The sequence below is a fragment of the Vicugna pacos genome, chromosome 2 (genome assembly GCF_048564905.1).
Source record: "Vicugna pacos chromosome 2, VicPac4, whole genome shotgun sequence".
Lineage (NCBI taxonomy): Eukaryota > Metazoa > Chordata > Mammalia > Artiodactyla > Camelidae > Vicugna > Vicugna pacos.
Window position 1 is genome coordinate 7403291 of NC_132988.1, and position 19845 is coordinate 7423135.

Here is a 19845-nt window from a genome sequence, read left to right on the forward strand (position 1 = left end):
GAGTTCTCTCCTGCCACTCTCCACCCTTCCTCACGGATCATTCTTTTAATACCAAAAGGAAAGCATCACCTCCCACAAATGACTTCTTTGAATTCGACTGTGCTGCGTGTAGACCGATGCTCTCTGGGTCTATTCCAATTATGCAGACTCTCTGCCCCATTCACACAGTAACTACTTTCATAGACAAATATTTTGATTTAGGAAGTAAAGGAATCATAAGGCAATTTTAGTTTGCGCTCTAAAGCTGGACATAGCATGTCCTGGACACATAAAGATGTGAGCAATTTCAGATCTTATAGTGGTCCCACTAGCTACACTCAAAGGGCGCTCCTTGTTGTCCTTATGAGATCTTCCCTCAAGCCTGACTCTGATGATCATTATTGGCACACAATGTAGCAGTGTGATCAGTGTTGTGGGTAAGAAAAGGGATGTAAGATAAAGCATTGATCTTAACGGGGTTTACAGCAAACCAATTAGGATATACGGTAACATGCTGAAATATTAGTATACGCATATTATAGAGTTGTAAATACAGCAGGAGGTTTAATTGTGATAGAAAATCATCACCCAGCAAGAAACAGAAAAAAGAAAGAATGGATGGAAGAGAGGATGAAAAGTCTAGAAGTAGAAGTGAAAGGGGAAACCAAGGTAGTCCAAGGAAAGCAGCCCGGAAATCTTGGTTAGGTCATAGGAGGTTAAGGTCTAGATTTTTCTCTGTTGGTGAGGATAGACCATGGTTATGCTGAGATAGCAAACAAACCCCACATCTCAGTGATCTAAAGCAAAAGCTTTTCCCTCATTTCACATTGCCAGGTAATCATCAATCGCCAAGGTGGTTTACTCAGCCCAGTGATTTAGTCACTTGGGATGATTTAAGCAGCCGCCACCTGGAACAGATGATATTTGTCATGTTAGGAGGAAACGAGAGTTCAGGAAGGTTTTGTCATTGTGATCGAACGTTCAGCCCGGATGCACTCCATGGCGCTCCTTTAAACTCATTAGCCAGAACTAGACACATAGTCCCACCCAAGCACAAGGAGACCAAGACATGGCTGACTACTACGTGATCAGAATATAAAGAGAACAGGAAGTTCTCAGGTCAAATTGCTACAAAAAGTACTCATTGTGGAACCTGCGCTAAGTATCTAGGCTTGATATGAAACCCTAAATCCTGCTTCCTAACATTCTAAGTATGTGGTATTAATAGGTGCTAAACATTGGTGAACCCCAGTTTTCTCATCCATCCAATAACGATAAACCACTTACAACATGAGGATCTTCATAGGATTAAACCAATGTATAGAATAAAGCTAACAGACTGCCTGGCATAGAATCAATGCCTGGTGATACTGTTAAGTTCTGTAGAGGATGCTCTGAGTATACCAATTCTGGAGAAGGCTCAAAATTTGGGGGACTTCAGGAAACTTTCTTACCAATGCACATTGCCATGTGTTCCGACTATGCTCGACACCCAGATTCCTAGCTGCAGATGAGCATTTAGGGGAGTGACTATTGCTTTCTGGTGAGTCTCCATCGGGAAGATGCCCTAAACCAGAGCTACAGCAACCTTCAGAAGAAGGCTTGTTTCAGTCTGGCCAAGAAATAGATGTGGGAGTACTGCAATGGTGCTTATGTAGGGGCAGGAGAAAATATGTGGAAGAACATTAGACGGTTCTCTTTGAGGTCAATGTCGCGTCACTCTATGACCATCATCACCTTTGTTCTTCTCTGGTCCTTTTCCCCCATTTGTGGTCTACCAGGGCTTTTCTCTACCTCCTGCTGAGCTCATTGAGTCAATCTGTCCCCCCTTCTTCTCCTTGGGAAAGTTACTTTTTCCTCTCTGGGTTTTAATCATATCATTTGGATGAACAGTAATACTATTCCTTGCATCCCATTACTGTAGAATTAAATTACAGCAATTAATGTATGTGAGAGTACTTAGCACAATGTAAATATGCTGTGGTTGTTTTAAAATAATGAAAGAAGCAGCCACTGTTTGGATTTGCATTTTCTAATTGTATTTTGCAGTTTTACAGTGCTAATGAATCCCTACGTTTATGTTTGATAAATGCTGGTTGGATAAACACATTGGATGAAACACATGATCAGCTCCCTCGGATACATACTACGGACTGTAATTAAGATTTCTATAGTTAGCACGATGGATTTATGTCCTTCATTTTTATCCTGAGACACAGACAAATGTGTTTTCAATCGCAACTGTGTGTATAGGGAGAGTTGTAAATGATACAGCTTAAGTACCTATATATTTATATTTATATCTACAATATTTCTATGTAAGCTGACAAATAGGTCTCACATTTCATTTTTTGCTCCCCAACGGGAATTCATTATACAGCTGGCACACAAGAATTCAATAAAAAATGAATTCTGTACATGTATTTGTTCAGATGTAAGGTACTGACACCTCTCTGGGGAAATTGTGGAAAATGGTTAATCAGACCTCAAGATCTATTGTATCTATTATTCATTTTATAGTTTGTAGTTAATAATTAATATTTAACACCAGATAAATCTAAGACAAACAGAAAATCTCATCTGCATTCCCTAAGTCTTACAGAATTATCGAGGTTTATATTCTTTGCAGTTTAAATAAAACTATGTAGGTTAAAAAAGCAAATGAGAGAAAATCAATTTATGTAATGCTATTAAAATAATGTATTTTAAAGTGCATTAATATTGCTTTGTTGGTTTTACTCTGATGAAATTATAGAAAAGGAAATTATTTCAAATTTATTATTAATTGTAATTAATGATACAATGTGATTATATATGTATATCATCTTGACATATTGTAGCCAGCAGACAGAATCATTCATTCCACATGTATTTGTTCAGCATTTACTGTGTGCTGACTTCTGTTCTAGGGGCTGTGGGATACAAGATGAATAGTAGCCTAGATTTAATGGAAAGACACATCCAACAAACTAATACATAATTGAAATAGGTATCTTGACAAATAGTGATGTGCTCTGTGAATTGAAATAAATCAGAAAGGGGAGCCAGGGAATGTCTATGTCTGTTCCATTTCCAGTTATGCTTGGGAAAACCCGGCCAATAAAGTAGCCTATGAGCCTAACTGGAATGGGAATCAGTGGAAAAGGGGATGACCAGGTATCCCTGGGATTCAAATAGTTACTGGTCCAAGCCAAAATAAATTCTATAATGAGATTGGTCTTCAAGATTTTAGGAAAGGAAGGGTAGATCCCAGTGGTGTGTTAGGCAGGTAAGAGACCGGTTAGAACCCAACAGCCATGATTGTGCAGTAGAGACAAGGACCTAGCCAGACATGGCCCAATGCTCATTGTAATATAGTTAGCATTGTGGTTAGGCCCCCATGGGTTTTTCTGTGTGTATCGTGGGTAACTACATGTGCAAAAGGGGACAAGCATGACTAAGCACTGCAGGAGCAAGAGCTGTCAATCAATCAAGAGACCACCTCTAAGAGAGGGTATGAGAGAAGGGGAGACAAAGACTATTGCTATCAGCCCTTGGATCAGCCCGCCTCCCATTCTTGGAGAGGTACTTTTCTTTTGCTAATAAAACCTTTTGTATTTTTGCTACACAACTCTTCCATCTCCCATCTGAATTCTTATCTTTCTGGTAAGACAAGAACTGGGGTCTTTTCCCTCCCCCTTTTGGGGTAACAATTGGGTAGGGGTTGACAGGAAGTAGAAAGTATCTGTTGGGGTTTTTGCAGGGACCTGAACAACTCAAGGTGTGTCTTTATTCCTATCAAATACACACACACACACACACACACACACAATCACAAAATGCCTTTTATAGCTTAATGTCACCTCTGTCCCCAGTCACTTGAAAATTAGATATTACCATGACATTCTCTGCCTCTCTGCTTTCAAATACCAACAATCATGTATTATTTCTAACTATTTAAAGGTACAGACTAAAGAGATGGAAAAGATCGGGAGGTGACTTTGATCAGTTTGGTGGACATTAGCGTTTCCAAAATAGGTTTAACTCATTGTGCCGTTTCTTTTCTTTAAAGGTTAATTAAATCACATAACAATGGAGGATAAGTAATTTATCTTCAACATCCAAAGTTAATTCAGAATCGTTTATAAATGTACTCTAATACATCCAAGTCTGCGGTATTATATTTTAGCAAGGGGACAATCAAAAACACCTAGTCATGCATTCTACCTGTCATTTATTTTTCTGCCATCAATTCAATTAAACAGTAGCTACTATATTCATGGCACCACAAATGAAAAGATTAGAAAGACACAGTTTCTAACCTCAAGACACCTCACTTAGGGCAGACACACAGCATGGAATAAATATTCACTGGGTCTCTAACAGCATGAGCCAGTATGTTGAATTAATAATGTGTTTTGAGAACATTCATAAAGGAGTTATTATTTCTAAGTGTGGGATAAGGATATCCTTTATCCAAGGATAAAACTTACTGTTAGTCCATGAAGTAGAGGAAACAGGTGATAATTAAAAGATAGTGGAACAAGACTAATTTTCCAATTGTATTTATCCAGGCCAAACACACTAAGAACTTGCTTACTTTTCCATGTGACTAAGTTTATTATATTTTATTTATTTTCTTTTGTCTGCCTATCAAGTCTATCTTGCATGTTATATAATCTAGCCAACTGATATATTTAATAAACGCATGCATTCAGAAAATCTCTAACATTTCCAAGAAGTTTGATTTGTTATCTATAGAATGAAAATACGTACATCTTCATAAGATTATTTTAAATATTAAATAATATAATAAATTTAACAGCATAGCCTAGTATCTGGCACATAAAAATCCCAGTAAAGGTTAGCTATTTTATCAGATTACTATAATATTATGAAATAATTTCATCAAAAATATATGCAATGTAAATGCCAAAAGCATGTATTGAATGTAAGGGAGAAAATCAATATAATCGTGTTTATTTATTTTACCTATTTTTTAAAGGACAAGTGACAAGAAATTTTAAAATATATATTTTCCTTTCATAATTTAGCATTTCTTATCTTTTGTATGCTGTCTATTAAAACCAAAATGTGTTATTTACTTTTATTTGATCGAATAAAAGTTGCTTTAGTCTCTTGGTTTCAGTATCATGATCTGTTACTAAAATAAAAGCACCAGATTAATTTATTGTAAGTATATAATCTGTATCATTTATAGTATGCCTAGATGTCAATTTACTTTATGCTTGAAAATATTTAACATAAAGGAATGACATAATTCCTCAACATTGGACCACCCAAAAAGATAATTGTTGATGAACTTAAAATGCCTAATGATTTCTATAAAAATAAAAACTTTGTCAAACTATATATCTCCAGATGGTATAGACGTCCTTTTTGTTTAGCTTTATGGCAAACTCAAGAGCACAACATTTTTCTTTCCATTTAAAAAGTTGTAAACTAAAATTAATATGGAAAAAAGAGAAAGCATCTGGGAGTTTAGGTCTTAACGTATTTCCTTATTCTTACAAATCCTTTACTATTACTTCACGTAAACTTTTAATGATATCTTTTTAAATGACCCATCTCTATACTTTGTCAAGAGGTATTTAATCCTCCAGATTGTAAATTTCCAAAAGTACTACCGTTTCATGTTTTATGTGTGTTTTTGCATGTAAGTTATATTCTGAAAGCATATTCTGAAATAAGTGCTCCTAAATGAGTAGTAACTCAGACATCGAATAGTTTAGCTCATAATCTACAGGCACCATGAGTCAGTTCAGAGTGTGACTGTACCTTGTGTCGCAATCTTATGAGAGGCTGGTAGGATTTAAGGCCATATCCCACTTCTTTGGTTGGCCTTCCTTCGGACTCCAGAAAAATGAATCCAAGAATCAAAACAGCTGGCCAGCACTTAAACATCCTTATTGGTTTACACCTGTGAAAATTAACAGTGCAAATAATCAGCAAATACATGACATACTGGAGAAATGTATCAAGAAATGTTCAATAGCAAATAGAAATCGCCACTGAGCTAATCGAAACTTGGTGGTGAATGTCAACAAAATCCATCATAGGTAAGCATCTCTGAATAAAGATTATGAACCTCCTGATCATAATAAATACTGTTTCTTTGTTTCACTCATACAGCTTTATACAACATTCAATAAGTAGAAACATAGGGGCAAATAAAAATATATTGAGGAAAAATTAATAAACATAGGCTGAAAGAAAACGTACTAAAAACAAAGAAACCATTAAACTTTGATTTACTTTTAAGCATCCATACAGAATACATTTAACAACATATTTATAAATTTCTAACTCCTCATTGACTACATTTGATGAATAAAGTTTAATAAAACTGTAGCTGTCATAATTTACTGGCAAAGATCAGTGAAAGGTTCATAGGATAGTCTTCCATGGTAGGTACAACAGAAATTATGCAGATGGGGTATATTGAGTTATGAATGCATTTTTCCAATAGTATCTAAAAGGACATTTCCTAGAAAATTGCTTTTTAAGTGCTTTAAACTCAAGTCCTATGATTCTTTCCACAGCTCTATATTATTGGATATACCAGAGAAAATTGTAAAATGGCATAAACATATTACAATATAAAGTCGAAGCTCTCTTCCAAACAAATCTATGCCTTGAGTTCATCTATATTTTTCTTTATCACTTTCAGAACACATATCTGCCCCTGTTGTGACAATAGGAGGCGCTCTTTCTCTTGCCGAATCCAATCTGTTCATCTGACATCTTGAGAAACTTTGCCAATTGACTAACCCTGTTTTTCAGTGTATTGAAACTCTCTCTCCACTATTTTCCTCCGTCTTTAACCATGCTCAAATTACCTATGGTTTAAAATAATTTCCCTCCTCTACTTTCTGAGTTTTCAGAAAGAGTTGTCTGTCTCTTTCTGTTCATTTTCTGACCAATCATACTTCTCTCCTCATCACTCTATCAAAGTATTTTTTTTTCCTCAAAAAATGATCACTTTAGTTGATGTCTGTAACATCTGGCTCCTCTGTTTCTATGGAATTTGTAAAAATGCCTTCTCAGTCCTTTGGCAAGTTCATCCCTTTTTATTTTGCCATGAAATACTATATTTTGTTTAATTCTATTAACCATTTATCCTACTCCATGCACTCAGCCAGACATTCAACAGAGTCTATGGCTGTAATTATATGTATTGCTTCTCATTCAATCCCCAGATTGATATAATTAGCCTTCTTCACAGCTCCACCTTCATGTTTCTAAAGCGACTCCTCATGGTATTCATACCCCACATCAAGCCATGCTTTTCCAGACTCTCATTCATCCACTTGATGAAGCCAGAAACAAGGGAGACACCTTTGACATCTTCATGTTAAACCCATCTCTAAGTTCTGTTAGTGCTACCTTCATAATATATCTCTCAAACATCAGTTCCTTTCTAAGACTCCTGTCACAACCCTAATTCAAGCTACTGGCACCACTTAGCTCTTGAAATGCCCCAAACCCATCATTCCTGGCCTTCCACACTTAAACACATGCATCTTCAATCCTTTTCTACACAATGGCCTGAGTCATCACCTTAAATTCAAACATCACAGTGTTGTTGCCTTTACTAGTAACTTTGGGCTATATTTATTTGTCCTTGAGATAAAGAAGAAAATCCCTGGATCCTACAAGGTCCTCTAGCATCTTGGCTCTGCATGTCTTCCTTTTGTCTTCAAATAACCATTCTCCAGCCAGACTAATCTTCTTGCAGTTCTTTAAACTTATTTTGTTCATTCCTACCCTAAGGCTTTTGTATATCCATTTCCTCCAACTGAAATACATTTTTTCCTCATTTATCACCCAAATACCATCACATGTCAAAAATATCCCATAGAATCGTTCCCCATAACACCAAGCCAGTTACGTTTCTTGGTTACTTTGCTTACAGATCAGTCTTCCTTCATTTCAGAACATCTAATTATACACCATTAATATGAATACTTTAATGAATCTGGCTTTCTTCACTGGACTAAATACCTGCCTTCTCCTTCAAGTTTCATGAATGTTGGAATCTGCTTTGTTTCACCCCCCCCCAAGCATTAGATCACCTGGGCCTACCAAATCGTTTGACACTTACTGGACACTAAAGGAATGAATGCATAAATGAATGTCATCTCACCTACAAGGGTAACAAGAAAGATCGTGTTTTCCTGCATTCTGACCACGTTGAATACAATTTCTATTTCCACTGCTGCTACAAAACATCTGAAAACGAACCTGGGAAAACTAAATATTTTCATTTGCAATCCATCCTTTGGCTGTCATTTTGATGTATGGTCTAATCCTTCTCTCAGAGGCAAATATTTGTTTCACAAGACAACTGGATGGAATATTTTAAATCCAAGATAGAGACCAAGAATAAAGCCAACAATTGAGGTGAAGGAAGATTTTCCTCAGAGCTCTGAATATTATGATACTTCTGTTGTGAGCCGGGAGACGGAGGGAGGGGGCCTGGCAACAATCCTCTTCCATCACGATTCTTGTGAAGGTGAGGTCCTAAATATTCCAAGTGCTCATTTAAAGCTTTGTCTTTTTTGTCTTTCTCTGTCCTCTTTCTTTTCCCTTCCTAACCTCTCTGTCTCTTTTCCTTTGTGTGTATACACACACACACGCACACACACACACATCTCCCACATCAGAAAGAGTTCATCTACTATAAAATATAGAACTAATGAACAATGAATTAATTTTAGTAGGTGAATAAAAATCTCACACATCTTGGGTGCGTAAACTCCCACACATCAATAATTAGATCAACAACCTCCTGAATTTTTTTTTTCTCCCAAAGGGCAATAGGATAGGAATATCTACTTTAAGAAATTTCAATAAACGTTGGAAAAATAAGTCAGCATGTAAATCTTCAGTGTGGTATAAACCTATTTATACTATTTCGATCGCCTCCTACTGTGAACCATGATTAACTTTTTTCACTGGTAGTCAGGATTTTCAAGCCTAAAATTTCTTGAAAATACCATGTTATACAAAAATAAAAATGCCTTTTCTCAGCAAAAATGACTGTACAACTGGAGTGATTTACTTGGTATTACAGATGAAGTGAAACAGAACTAATATTAAAAGTCAGATAACTTTTTTTTTTTAGGAGAACACTGATTTCTATTACAGATGGGCATTTGAGCTCAGCAGTGGGGTGTTAGACAAGACAAAGAGCAAAGACTAGTTTCTGTGCTTATCTTCTGTGAATGGCTACCTCATAAGATTCCCTCCATTGAAATATCACTAAGAAAAATACTAGAATTCAGTTATACAGTTATCAAATGGCAACTTAAACAGAAAGAGGGCTCTTCTCAGTGGATGCTCAGAAAATACCAGCTTCTTCCCTCTCCCCATCTACAGGATCCAAAGAAATCATTGTTCCATCTTGAAAAGTTTACTTGTCCACAGGTATTCTGGAAATTGTAAATCAGCAGTAACTGATCCCATGATATACTGACTCATAATCTCACTTTCTCAGTGTAGTAACCTCTGAAAACCTGCTAGATTTCATAATTAATTGGCAGTTTGTTGACAGCTCAGGAAGAACACTGAAAAGCATGTGACTGAAACAAACAAGCTGGAACACATGGTGAGATAATGATCCTATGACTTTCCCTCCTAACCTCAACGTTTATATTAGAAGCATCAGAAAATAACCTCACAAGGGGAGGGTAATGGCTCAGTGGTAGAGCACTTGCTTAGCATGCACGAAGTCTTGGGTTCAAGCCCCAGTACCTCCATTAAGAAATACAAATAAATAAACTTAATTAACTCCTCCCCCAAAAGAAATAAATTAAAAAAAAAACTTCACTATTGACTTAGAGAAAACAAAATGCTTGTGTACCCAAAAGGTTTCTGTCTAACTTCAAAGGTAACAAAGTTGGACTTAAAAATCATAAGGGGGATGGACAGAGGTTTCTTTCCTTCAAAAATAGTGTTTTTCTCTGAATCAAACTATTTTTTTTCACCATATGGCATAATATGCCACGTTGCTTACGGCAGTAGGGTTTACAGTACTTATGTTATTCCGTAGATTCAATTTAGAGGCATTTTGATTTGTTTACAGATTCCATATAATTGAATGTCTCAGCATTTGGGAAGACAAAATAAGAGGGTTAAAGCATTGCCTTAGGAACGAAATGCAGCATTTGAGGTAGAGAAGGAAACTTCAGTGTCACGGCTATTAATGCAGAGAAAGTCAAGGAGGAGCAAATCCCCAATATTATCAAATGTTTCAGAGAAGTCGAGCATCCTAAGAGTTTCACTAGGAGCACCCTCACTGCATCTCCCCCCATCCTAGAAAGACAGATTTCGAGAGATAGCGGCAGCACCTCCTCTGGGAAACCTTCCCTGCCATCTCACACCAGCTCTGCTGTTCTCTGCTGCAGTACGTGAGTGTTTACCTTGCACGTGGTTATTGATTTAGGAAGGCTTCCACCCTCATATGGATATGGAAGGAAATATGCAATAAATTGGTTCTGTGACAATTAGCAAGTTTCTAAACTTCCACTGGCCTCTCTTTGCTCTGTTCTGTAACAGGAAAGTGCAGAAATAATCACAGGTGATTTTCCCCTTTTTGGTATCCTGGAATTCAATGAGACGGAGAAACTTTGTGTCATGCTGTACAATCTAAGCAAAATCGATTGCCTTACTTGGACCCCATCTGTAAGAAGAAATTTATTTGCTTATAAAGTCTAGCACTTGTACCAGATTCTTCCTACTGTGTAGATTTATCGATCTGGAGAGAATACAGGTTTGAGAGAGAAAATTATGATTTCTATTTTTGAGACGCCTTTTGTAGTCCTATTGGAGATATTAAATGGACATTGAGATATGGAACCGGGAGCTCAGCAAAGAGGGATGTGCTGGAGACACCTGTTTGGGGTTGTTAACGTTGATATTTCTTCTCATCTCAGTATGAAACGGGAAGCGGTTAGAGAGGAGAAAAGGTCTAAAGACTAAGCCCTCAGGTAGGTTTAAAGGCTGGAAGAGAAAATTAAACGCTGCTAGGAGGTAGAGGAAGTGAGAAGACTGAAATGGCAATTTTAGAACAATGATAGATGGGCATTTTCATCAGAGCAGGACTGGAGGCCAGAGCTGTCTTCATCATTCGACATCCTGTATTTTCACTGGTTTGCTCATGTGTTCTCTGTGTCCAACCAGAATGTTCTCTCCATAAAGATGGGGCTTTGTTAATCATTTGTGTGAATCAGAGCAGTACGCGGCACACAGCACAAGCTCAACACATAGCTTTGATTAATTAATTAGTCAACTAATTAATGATGATGAAGTAATGATTTTAAATTGTAGGTATACATTAAAGGATGCTTAAAATTCTTCACATGATCAAAAATAATTCATGAAATCTAAGAAATCAATCTAGAAGCAAAAGGCTTTTCTTTAAGCCCTGGATCAAAAAAAGCTTTGAGCCTGGCTTTCAATCACAAGTTCTTTTGAAAAAGCCTCACTTGCCAAAGACGGGCCTTTTCCTGCCTTGGCTCCACTGAACCTGCAAGACCAGAGACACTGTCCCACGTCCGTCAGGCTTGTCTGCTGCAGCGACTGTTTTCATCTCCTGACCCACTTTAGCAGGACACCCACCACTGTCAACTCTGGGGTTAAGATCTACTTTAATATTTCTCTGAGGAGGAAGTATTGTCCATGAATCCAGTTTTATAACAGGCATTGGATTCTTTCCCATTCAGGGAAGAAGATTATTTCCATTCAGCAGTGAATTATCCTCATCAGAGCAATGGATTCTCCCCCATCAACGTCCTATGTCCTAATACTCATTCTAACAAGCATCACTAAACAAAAGAAAACCAAATAATGAAACCACTAAGAGTCGTACAACCACAGGGAAAGCAACAAAGGCAGAACAGATCATGTGTACCCTACTAGACACGCCGGGATGGTACCTTCCTTGTGGTATTTAATCACCGCAAAACATTTTCTGATACAATTGCTTATATTGAATTATTCTCCAAAGAAAGAGAAACTTCTGAAGATAAAGCGTCCAAGGCTGACTCCGATCAAATTTGACCCATGGTTCTGTTACACAGTTCTACTTTGAAGACACACACAATGTGGCAGATATAAAGGGAGAGCCTATAAAAGAAGTAGCCATAGAGAAAAAAACAATTATTCAGACCTTATCCAACTGGAAGAGTGAATCTTTCACTTACATTTGCTTTAGACCAGTGTAAGGGAAGACGTAAGCTAACAAATGCAGTCATAATGGGAGAGTAGTAGCTTTAATGGCCAGATTGCACGGAGAAGACTGGTTCGAATCTATACAGACGCACCAGTAAACATGGAAATTTCTTTATCCTTAATCCTATGGTTCATATTGTGAGTGTGTCTAAAACTTTTCAAAGTAATGCTCTAAGTTGAAGGATTATAAAATGTGCAGTATACTTTTTTTCTTAATATCTGGGATAAGAATAGAATTATAAGCATTAAATGATAAGAATTATGATCATTAAATTAATTTCACTCTTTCAAAGAAGGAGGAACTTGTATTTTAATGACATCTGAGTCATTAATTCAGATGAACAAAACTGTCCAGATTTTAATCAATTATACCTTTCAATAGCAGCTTAATTTGAAGCTGAAAGATGCTAAATATAGATAAAATATATTCATTGCCATTTTAGAAGGACTGCAGTCTAAAATGCATAATAATTTAAGCTCACTTTAGGAGAAAGCATTCACACTAAATTCCATTTAAGTGAAAAAAATGTATATTATCCTGCTTTAAACTAGTGAAAATTTGACATTATGGAAAAAAAGCACGTTAGGGGGGAAATACTGTTTTCCAAAACCATCTTTGCTTTACAAAAGTATGTGGCAGTTACATTAAGTCTTCTGGAGCGCTGAAAAAAATTTTTAAATAAAATATTCAAGTGCAACCTATAATGCCAGATAACAGAACGGAAAAACATACTAGAGACCTAGTGTAAAGCTTTCCTTTTACTTGCGAGGAACAGGAAAACCAGTGAGAATGCGGTTTGCCTATGAGATGAGCGGTGAGGGCCTGGAACACAGCTGTCCTGATGCCGAGGACACAGGTCGTATTTTTTTAGATGCTGCAACATACCCAGCTAGAATCCATTCACTGTGGATTCTAGGAAAGGTACAAAGACACAAATGAAGCTTTGCTTAGAGATAGCATCTCTCTGAGCCCTTTCACCCTTGTATTTGCTACTTGCTAGGGATCCTGAAAGCCAAATGCTGGGACACCAGAGTCACCACCTCTTCAGAATCCTGTTGTGTAAGTAGAATTTTTGGAAAACTTTTTGTTTGTACATTTGTTCTATCACCATGATCTTCACTGGGAAGATGGTTATACAGAGTTATGGTTCAAGTTATACACAGATGGTTACAGTTATTCTCCTGTAACTATAATTACATTTTCTATATATAAAGTTATATATATAATAAATATATATATAAAACTTGTGTTAGATATATAGATGTAATTATATAATCATGTAGATATTTCTGGTTATACATACATAAATGGTTATATATATAATACAGAATATGTATATATATTTAAAGAATTTGTTTTTGTTTTTGCTCTTGCTAAAACAGAATTATTTCATTAAAGAATGAACTTTGGGTTTAGCTGGCTTAACCCAGGAAATATTCTTAAGTTGTATAAACTTACAGTAGGCTGGACTTTCACCTGTATACACCAGTGTCTCAAATTTAGGCAGAAAAACACTAATACAAGCTTCAGTGACTCATTTTCAATCTCCCCAAAGAAGTCCTGGGACTTTATAATACATCCATGATTCAACAGTCAAAAGGCATATTATGTGTAGCCTGAAGTTAACTTAATTCCCTATGTCCATTTTCATGATGACTTCAGTAGACACTATTTTAAAAATAAACTTGATTCAATTCTTTGTGTACAGCCTATTAGATCACGTGCTGTCAGTTTCTTCTTCACAATGAATGACCTCAGTTATCTTAGAGCAGATTGGATCCTAATATTCTGGATTATATATGTTTTTATGTACATGTAACAGACCATCATTCTCCCTCTTTGCTCCATAACGTGGTGAAAAGTGACAGGTCACGGTCGGGTCCTAATCTGACTGAGTTTATGTGACATAGCTCACCTGCTGCTCTTAAATTTCTCTGCTGTTTGCCTTACCTTACGTGTGACTAGTTCAAAGTAAGAAGCCACTTCAGTATGGTTCCTCTACTTCTTTTCCACTTTTTAAAACAATTTTATTTACTTTATTGTTATTTGAAGGGGGAGGGAGATAATTAGGTTTATTTATTTATTTATTTGATGGCGATACTGGGGATTGAACCCAGGACCTCGTGCCTGCTAAGCATGTGCTCTACCACTGAACTACACCCTCCCCCGGTTCCTCTACTTCTGTATTCAATTTATTACACAGGTTAAATTTCTGAGTGTTAATTTATTTTCCCTGAAATATGACACCAAACAGGCACTTTTTTTTCTTGTTTGATAAAATGAAGATATTGATTTATAAAAACCTGACCAAAAAGTCCTTTTAATACTGAGCGTGCTATAGCAGAAATAACACTCATCTAAAAGTCAAAAATGGATTAGGCTTGTGGCTGTGTTTCTAAACTGTTTTCTGAACAAGTGTCTCTCAGCTAGTGCACAGAAGCCTCTTCATGAAGTGAGCCCTTTATGGGACCTTTAACCCTTTTCCCTTCAATCTCTCAATAGTCTCATTTCATTTCACCTTCCAGCCATCCTTTTGCAGGGCCTTTTTCCACTTCCCTTCATTCACCTGACCTCTGAAAGCTGATATCCCAGCTTAATGTTAGATTCATACAAGAAAATTTTAATCAGAATAATAAAGTTCATTTCTTCTTTGTCTTTTTATTTTTATGTTCAATACTAAATCAAAAAAAAAATAAGGAGCAACAGCTGCATGTCACAGTAATTTAAACTGAAAGATATAAAAAATACCTTCTTTCTTTTCAAAGTAAGTACCAGCTGGAAGTGATTATGCAAACCAAAACTAACCAACCACATCGACCGTAGTTTTTCTCTCTTTTCTCCTATACACTACGGATGTAACTTACTACATATTGCAAAATGGTAGCTAAAAATTAGCAATTTTATATATGCTTGGTGTGAAAGGCCTGTTATTCCACTTTGTATCTAAACTACAATAAGTTTGCCTATTTGCCTGATATACTATGAAAAAAATGAAAAATGATGCTTTGAAAGTTTTAACATAATAATATATTATATGACCTTGAAGATACTGCCCTGGTTCAAGACAAGAGAAAATTATTATAGGTTATGTCTTCTGGATTCATTGCCTTCTACCTTGATGAGCACTTAAAATGTAAATTAAGGGAGAATACAGCTCTTAGGATTGACTCTGCCTAAAATCCCAAAGGTACTGTGTTATAGATTTTATTTGCTATTAAAAAAAATCATTGCAATTTTGTCAATGTCAGACATTTTAAATTCAACCTATTCCAGACCAAATTTTCTAGCAGCCTATGTTCTTTAAATCTGGAACTACACTTAGTATAGAAGGAAAAAAGAAATCTGTCACAGTTTAGCAATGAATTCCTGCATAAGAAACGACTTAATTTTCCTCTGTATTTAAAACTGAAATGCCAGGGGGGGAATCTCTCCCGTTCTTTCAGATCAGCTGAATCTCAGAGGAATTTCTAGCTGAGATTCAGGAAAGTGTGGGGAGAGTCCAAGGATGGAGCCCAGAGTCAGCAGAAGTCATTGTGACCCAGTATATTTTCCAGAAGGACCTCATGCCTCCCCAGAAGGGGAGATCTTAGCCACCTGCTGTGCAGAAGAAAGAGGAAACTCGATTAAAGTTACTTCTAGCTCCCTGGGAGGGGGTTCTGACAGTTTCTCAGCATCAAAACCTCCATGTTTTCCTGGGAGACAGGAAAAGCAGATAGTAAAGCATATAGATCAACTTCAGCTGAGTCACAAAAGAGGGACGCATTCCCAGAGATCTGAAGCAAAGCAGACAAGAGTATTGGAAGCTTCCCAAGAAACTCCTAACAGGCATTAACAGGAACTATTCCAGCCAGTTATGCGGCCAGTGGTGACCAGTGATCAAAACAAGTCATTAATGAGCAAAAGCCCAGCAAAAGTCGGGTTAGTTTTCAGCACGTGACGTAAGAGAACTTGCATTTTATGTTATAACCAACAGTTTCCAAAATTCACAAGTAAACTACAGATAAAAGGTTGGATTAAGAAGAAGAAGAAAAAGGAACATTTTATCAGATCGGGGAAGAAAGAAAACTGAAGACGGAAAACAAAATCAGTCATACAATGTTTTATATTGTAACAGTAAAGAGAATATTTGGGATATTGACTCAGAGACAAGTATACCATGTGCTTTCACAATCTTGATAACAAGCTATCAATACAAAATCCACCAGTGTAGGTAGCCCAGATACGTGAGTCCAGTCAATGTAACTGTAAAAGTTTACTAGAGTCTACAATCTAGAAACACATTTTTCTAGAAGAAAATAAAGGCAAGGCACAGGGACTAATGTGATCTCTGAAAATCTCACCTGTGAGGCTTTTGGGGGTGAGTCCTTCTAATTAAATTGAGGGGTAAATACTACACAGAATGGAACTGCATAAACTTGGAGCTGACTTGCCACTCCATCAAGATGCTGCCTCTAATGTGAAGGCAGCTAACAAAAATGTAGTCCCTTGCAATTCTGCAAAATCCACAGTAACTTGCCAATCAATATTTTTATTTTATATATATATATTTTTTTGTTTAAACCATTTTGGGTCTCAATTCCTCTTCTTCTCTGGGTCATGAATATGTAAAACTCACAGCAGAATTGGTTGGGATGGAGACCAATTAACATTTATCTGCCTTCCTTTGTTCTCCTGGAATTAGAACCAGAAATGACCCTAACAATGCCTTGCAGCTAGAGGTTGGAAGAAAGGCCTCTCAAGTTTCTTTAATAAGGGAACCTATTGCCAAATGGGTCCTTGAGCACCCAGAGAGGAGCCAAGAAAATACTGAATACAAGCTGGAGAGCCTATCAAAACTTCCCTCAAGCACACTTAAATGCTTCTTTTATTTCATTACTTTTTTTGAAAAAGCAACGTACAAGCTGGACTCAGCCCGCTGATTGTCCTGTAGTTAAACACACAATTAGCTGAGACCAACTCTTAGAGGGCAGAATTGCCCATAAAGCACAGGGGAAAAACTACCTCAGGGAACCCCGCCGCCCCTCAGCTTTGGCTTCTGACTTCTTGTATTTTTAATAAATTTCTGACTATAGTCTCTAGTTTTTACTTTTAAATATAATGTATATAATTTTAAATTTAATGTATACAATTCATCCAACTATTTAATGGATTGGGATAAAGCCAAAACTTTTAAGAAAAAAAAATCCTCCTTTTCACAAAAATATTATATATTTTCAGCTAAAGTTTTTTTCACTTTAGTTTTTCATTTGGTCTGGAATTTATTTGAGGTGTGTGGCTTGAGGACAAGATTTTATTTTATTTTTATTTTATTTCATTTTACTTGCATTTTAATTTTATTCTATTTACAATTTCTGAAAAAAGTTTATCTGCTTTATAATTCTGTCCTGGTTAAATACTAGGTTTGGTGCATCTGTGATTAGGTTTTTTTAATTCTCTATTTGGTTCCATTAACTTATCTATTCCTAGGCAGGTGTCACAGATTGTAATGACTGGAGTTTGATAAGAATTCTTGCTTTTCAGTAAGGAAAACCCTTGGTCTTTTCTCCTTCTATATCCATTTCAGAATGAGCACATGAAGGTCTTTAGCAGAATGTGTTGCCATGCATGTTTGATTTCCATTTATTTTTAATTCTTCAGAACAATTAACTGTAGCGGTTTACTATCTAAGCAGCACATGAAATTTTTTAAACCCTTGTGGAAAGCTGTCTAATAGGTGAATATACATTTTTTACGTGTATTAAGACTGCAGACATATTTTAACAGATTTCTGAATTTTTTTTTTTGCACGTGTGTTGTTTTTTGACCACTGTCTATCTTTGATTCTTTAGTTTCCTCTCCTACATTCTGTTGGATTGATACACTTTGAAAACATTCTCTTTTTCTCACTTAGAAGCTGAAGAGGAGTTTCTATTGTCCAAAGTATTCAATAGATGATCTTTCTTCTGAAAAAGAAAAAATCTTAAGCTTTAAATATTTTGATCTTATATGAAATTAACAAGAATAATTGCTTTACTTTTAAAAGACAATAGATTATTATATTTAAAGTCAAAAGTGATATCTAACTTCTGTTTTTTCATTTTTTCCTTGCACATCACATATTTCTAGTGGTTTACTTGCATGAAGTAAACTTCTCTATAATTTTTCAGTGTGGGTCAAGAAGAAGCAAATTCTCTTGTGTTTTGTGTCTTAAAATATCTTTGTCTTGCTCTTACTATTAGATCATATTTTAGAGAGGCTAGTCATTCTAGGTTGGTAGTGTTGCCTCTCCAGCACTTTCAAATGTCTGTGGCATATACTGCTTTGATGACAAGTCATCTGTTAATCTATTTGTCACTCTCTAGAGGCAATGCGTTCGTCCTTGGTAGCTTTTAATATTCTCCTTGTTAATTGTTTTCTTCCGTTTTTTTTTTTTTCAGCAATTTCCTCTTGGCGAATTTCTCAATAGTACTTTGCGATTTATCATTTATTTTTCTTTTTGTGTATAATCTAATGTCTTTCCATTTAACTGTTACTTTAATGGTCTATTTGTTTTGTCAAGCTTTCAAATTGTTTTCTCTTTTAAAAATATCAGCTTATTTTGTCTTTGATTTATTCTGACTTCATTTCATAATGCCTTCTTATTGCTGCACATTATGCATTCTTTTACTTACTTGATGATCTTAAATATATTAATTTATAAAATTTTCAGGCTAAAAAAATTTCTTCTAGAACATAATCATCTTCAACGCCATCTTTGCTTATTTACTTGTAGCATTGGTGGCCCCGGTCCCACATTTGCAGCTCTGGACTCCTGCCTCTGCTCAAAGCACCGCAGTATCACCAAGCTTGTGGTCAGCTTGCCGGATCACAAGAATTTTTTCTTTTTTAAAGTGACTAGCTCTCTCAATACAATAAGTTATTTAAGTTGCAGAACCAATCAGACTTTTTTTCTCCATCTCAAATCAATACTATTCCAGTGCCTGGACTCAGTTTGGTTCTGGCCCCCTCCATGAATTTGCATAGAAAGGTTTCTTTCCCATTAACTCAAAGGACTGATTGTCCAGGCAACTTTACCTGCTTCTCTTGTATACCCTTCGATTTTGCCACCAAATCCTCCCCTTCCCCACAAAGTTAGACCTCTTTGATTTCCCTTATGATTATATATGTTTTATGCTTGGGAAGAGCCTTAGAGGATAACTAGGGAAACAAATTCTGTTTTGTTTTGTCGTGCCAGTGTACTGACGGAGATGCGCTCACACTCCATGCAAGTAACTGTACTTGCAAAGATGAACCAAATATTAACGATTTATTGTGTAGTTCCAAAAAATAAATTTGTGTTGTTAAGAATTCAAAAAAACAAGTGGATTTCACAGAAATATCATTTGCTAGTCATTGAATGATTATTGTTTTGGAAATTTCCTTAGGCAATTTAAATGCATGTTTGTTAACTTCTTTCGTGATGAAAGTTAAGTGGACAATGTTTTTGCATTTATAAATGCTTTAAAATATAAGCATGGATACAAAATGCTAATTTTACGTTCTATTGGTGTATGACTGGACCTTCACCGTAAAAGTCTGGAGAAAAGAAGAGAATACCAACCTGAACGGAGGGACTTTTTTAAATTTTAGACGAAGAGTGACATATTATTATT

General features: G+C 36.2%; 1 protein-coding gene across 1 annotated transcript in view; it reads right to left on the reverse strand.

Annotated features, from left to right (window-relative positions):
- Nucleotides 1-5908, reverse strand: part of FSTL5 (follistatin like 5) — a 625236-nt gene extending 619328 nt beyond the window's left edge. The window contains exon 1 of the mRNA XM_072972286.1: nucleotides 5758-5908. Within this exon, the coding sequence (XP_072828387.1) occupies nucleotides 5758-5883 (126 nt within the window). The 5' untranslated portion in view covers nucleotides 5884-5908. The remainder of the gene's footprint in view (nucleotides 1-5757) is intronic.
- Nucleotides 5909-19845: the final 13937 nt, after the last annotated feature.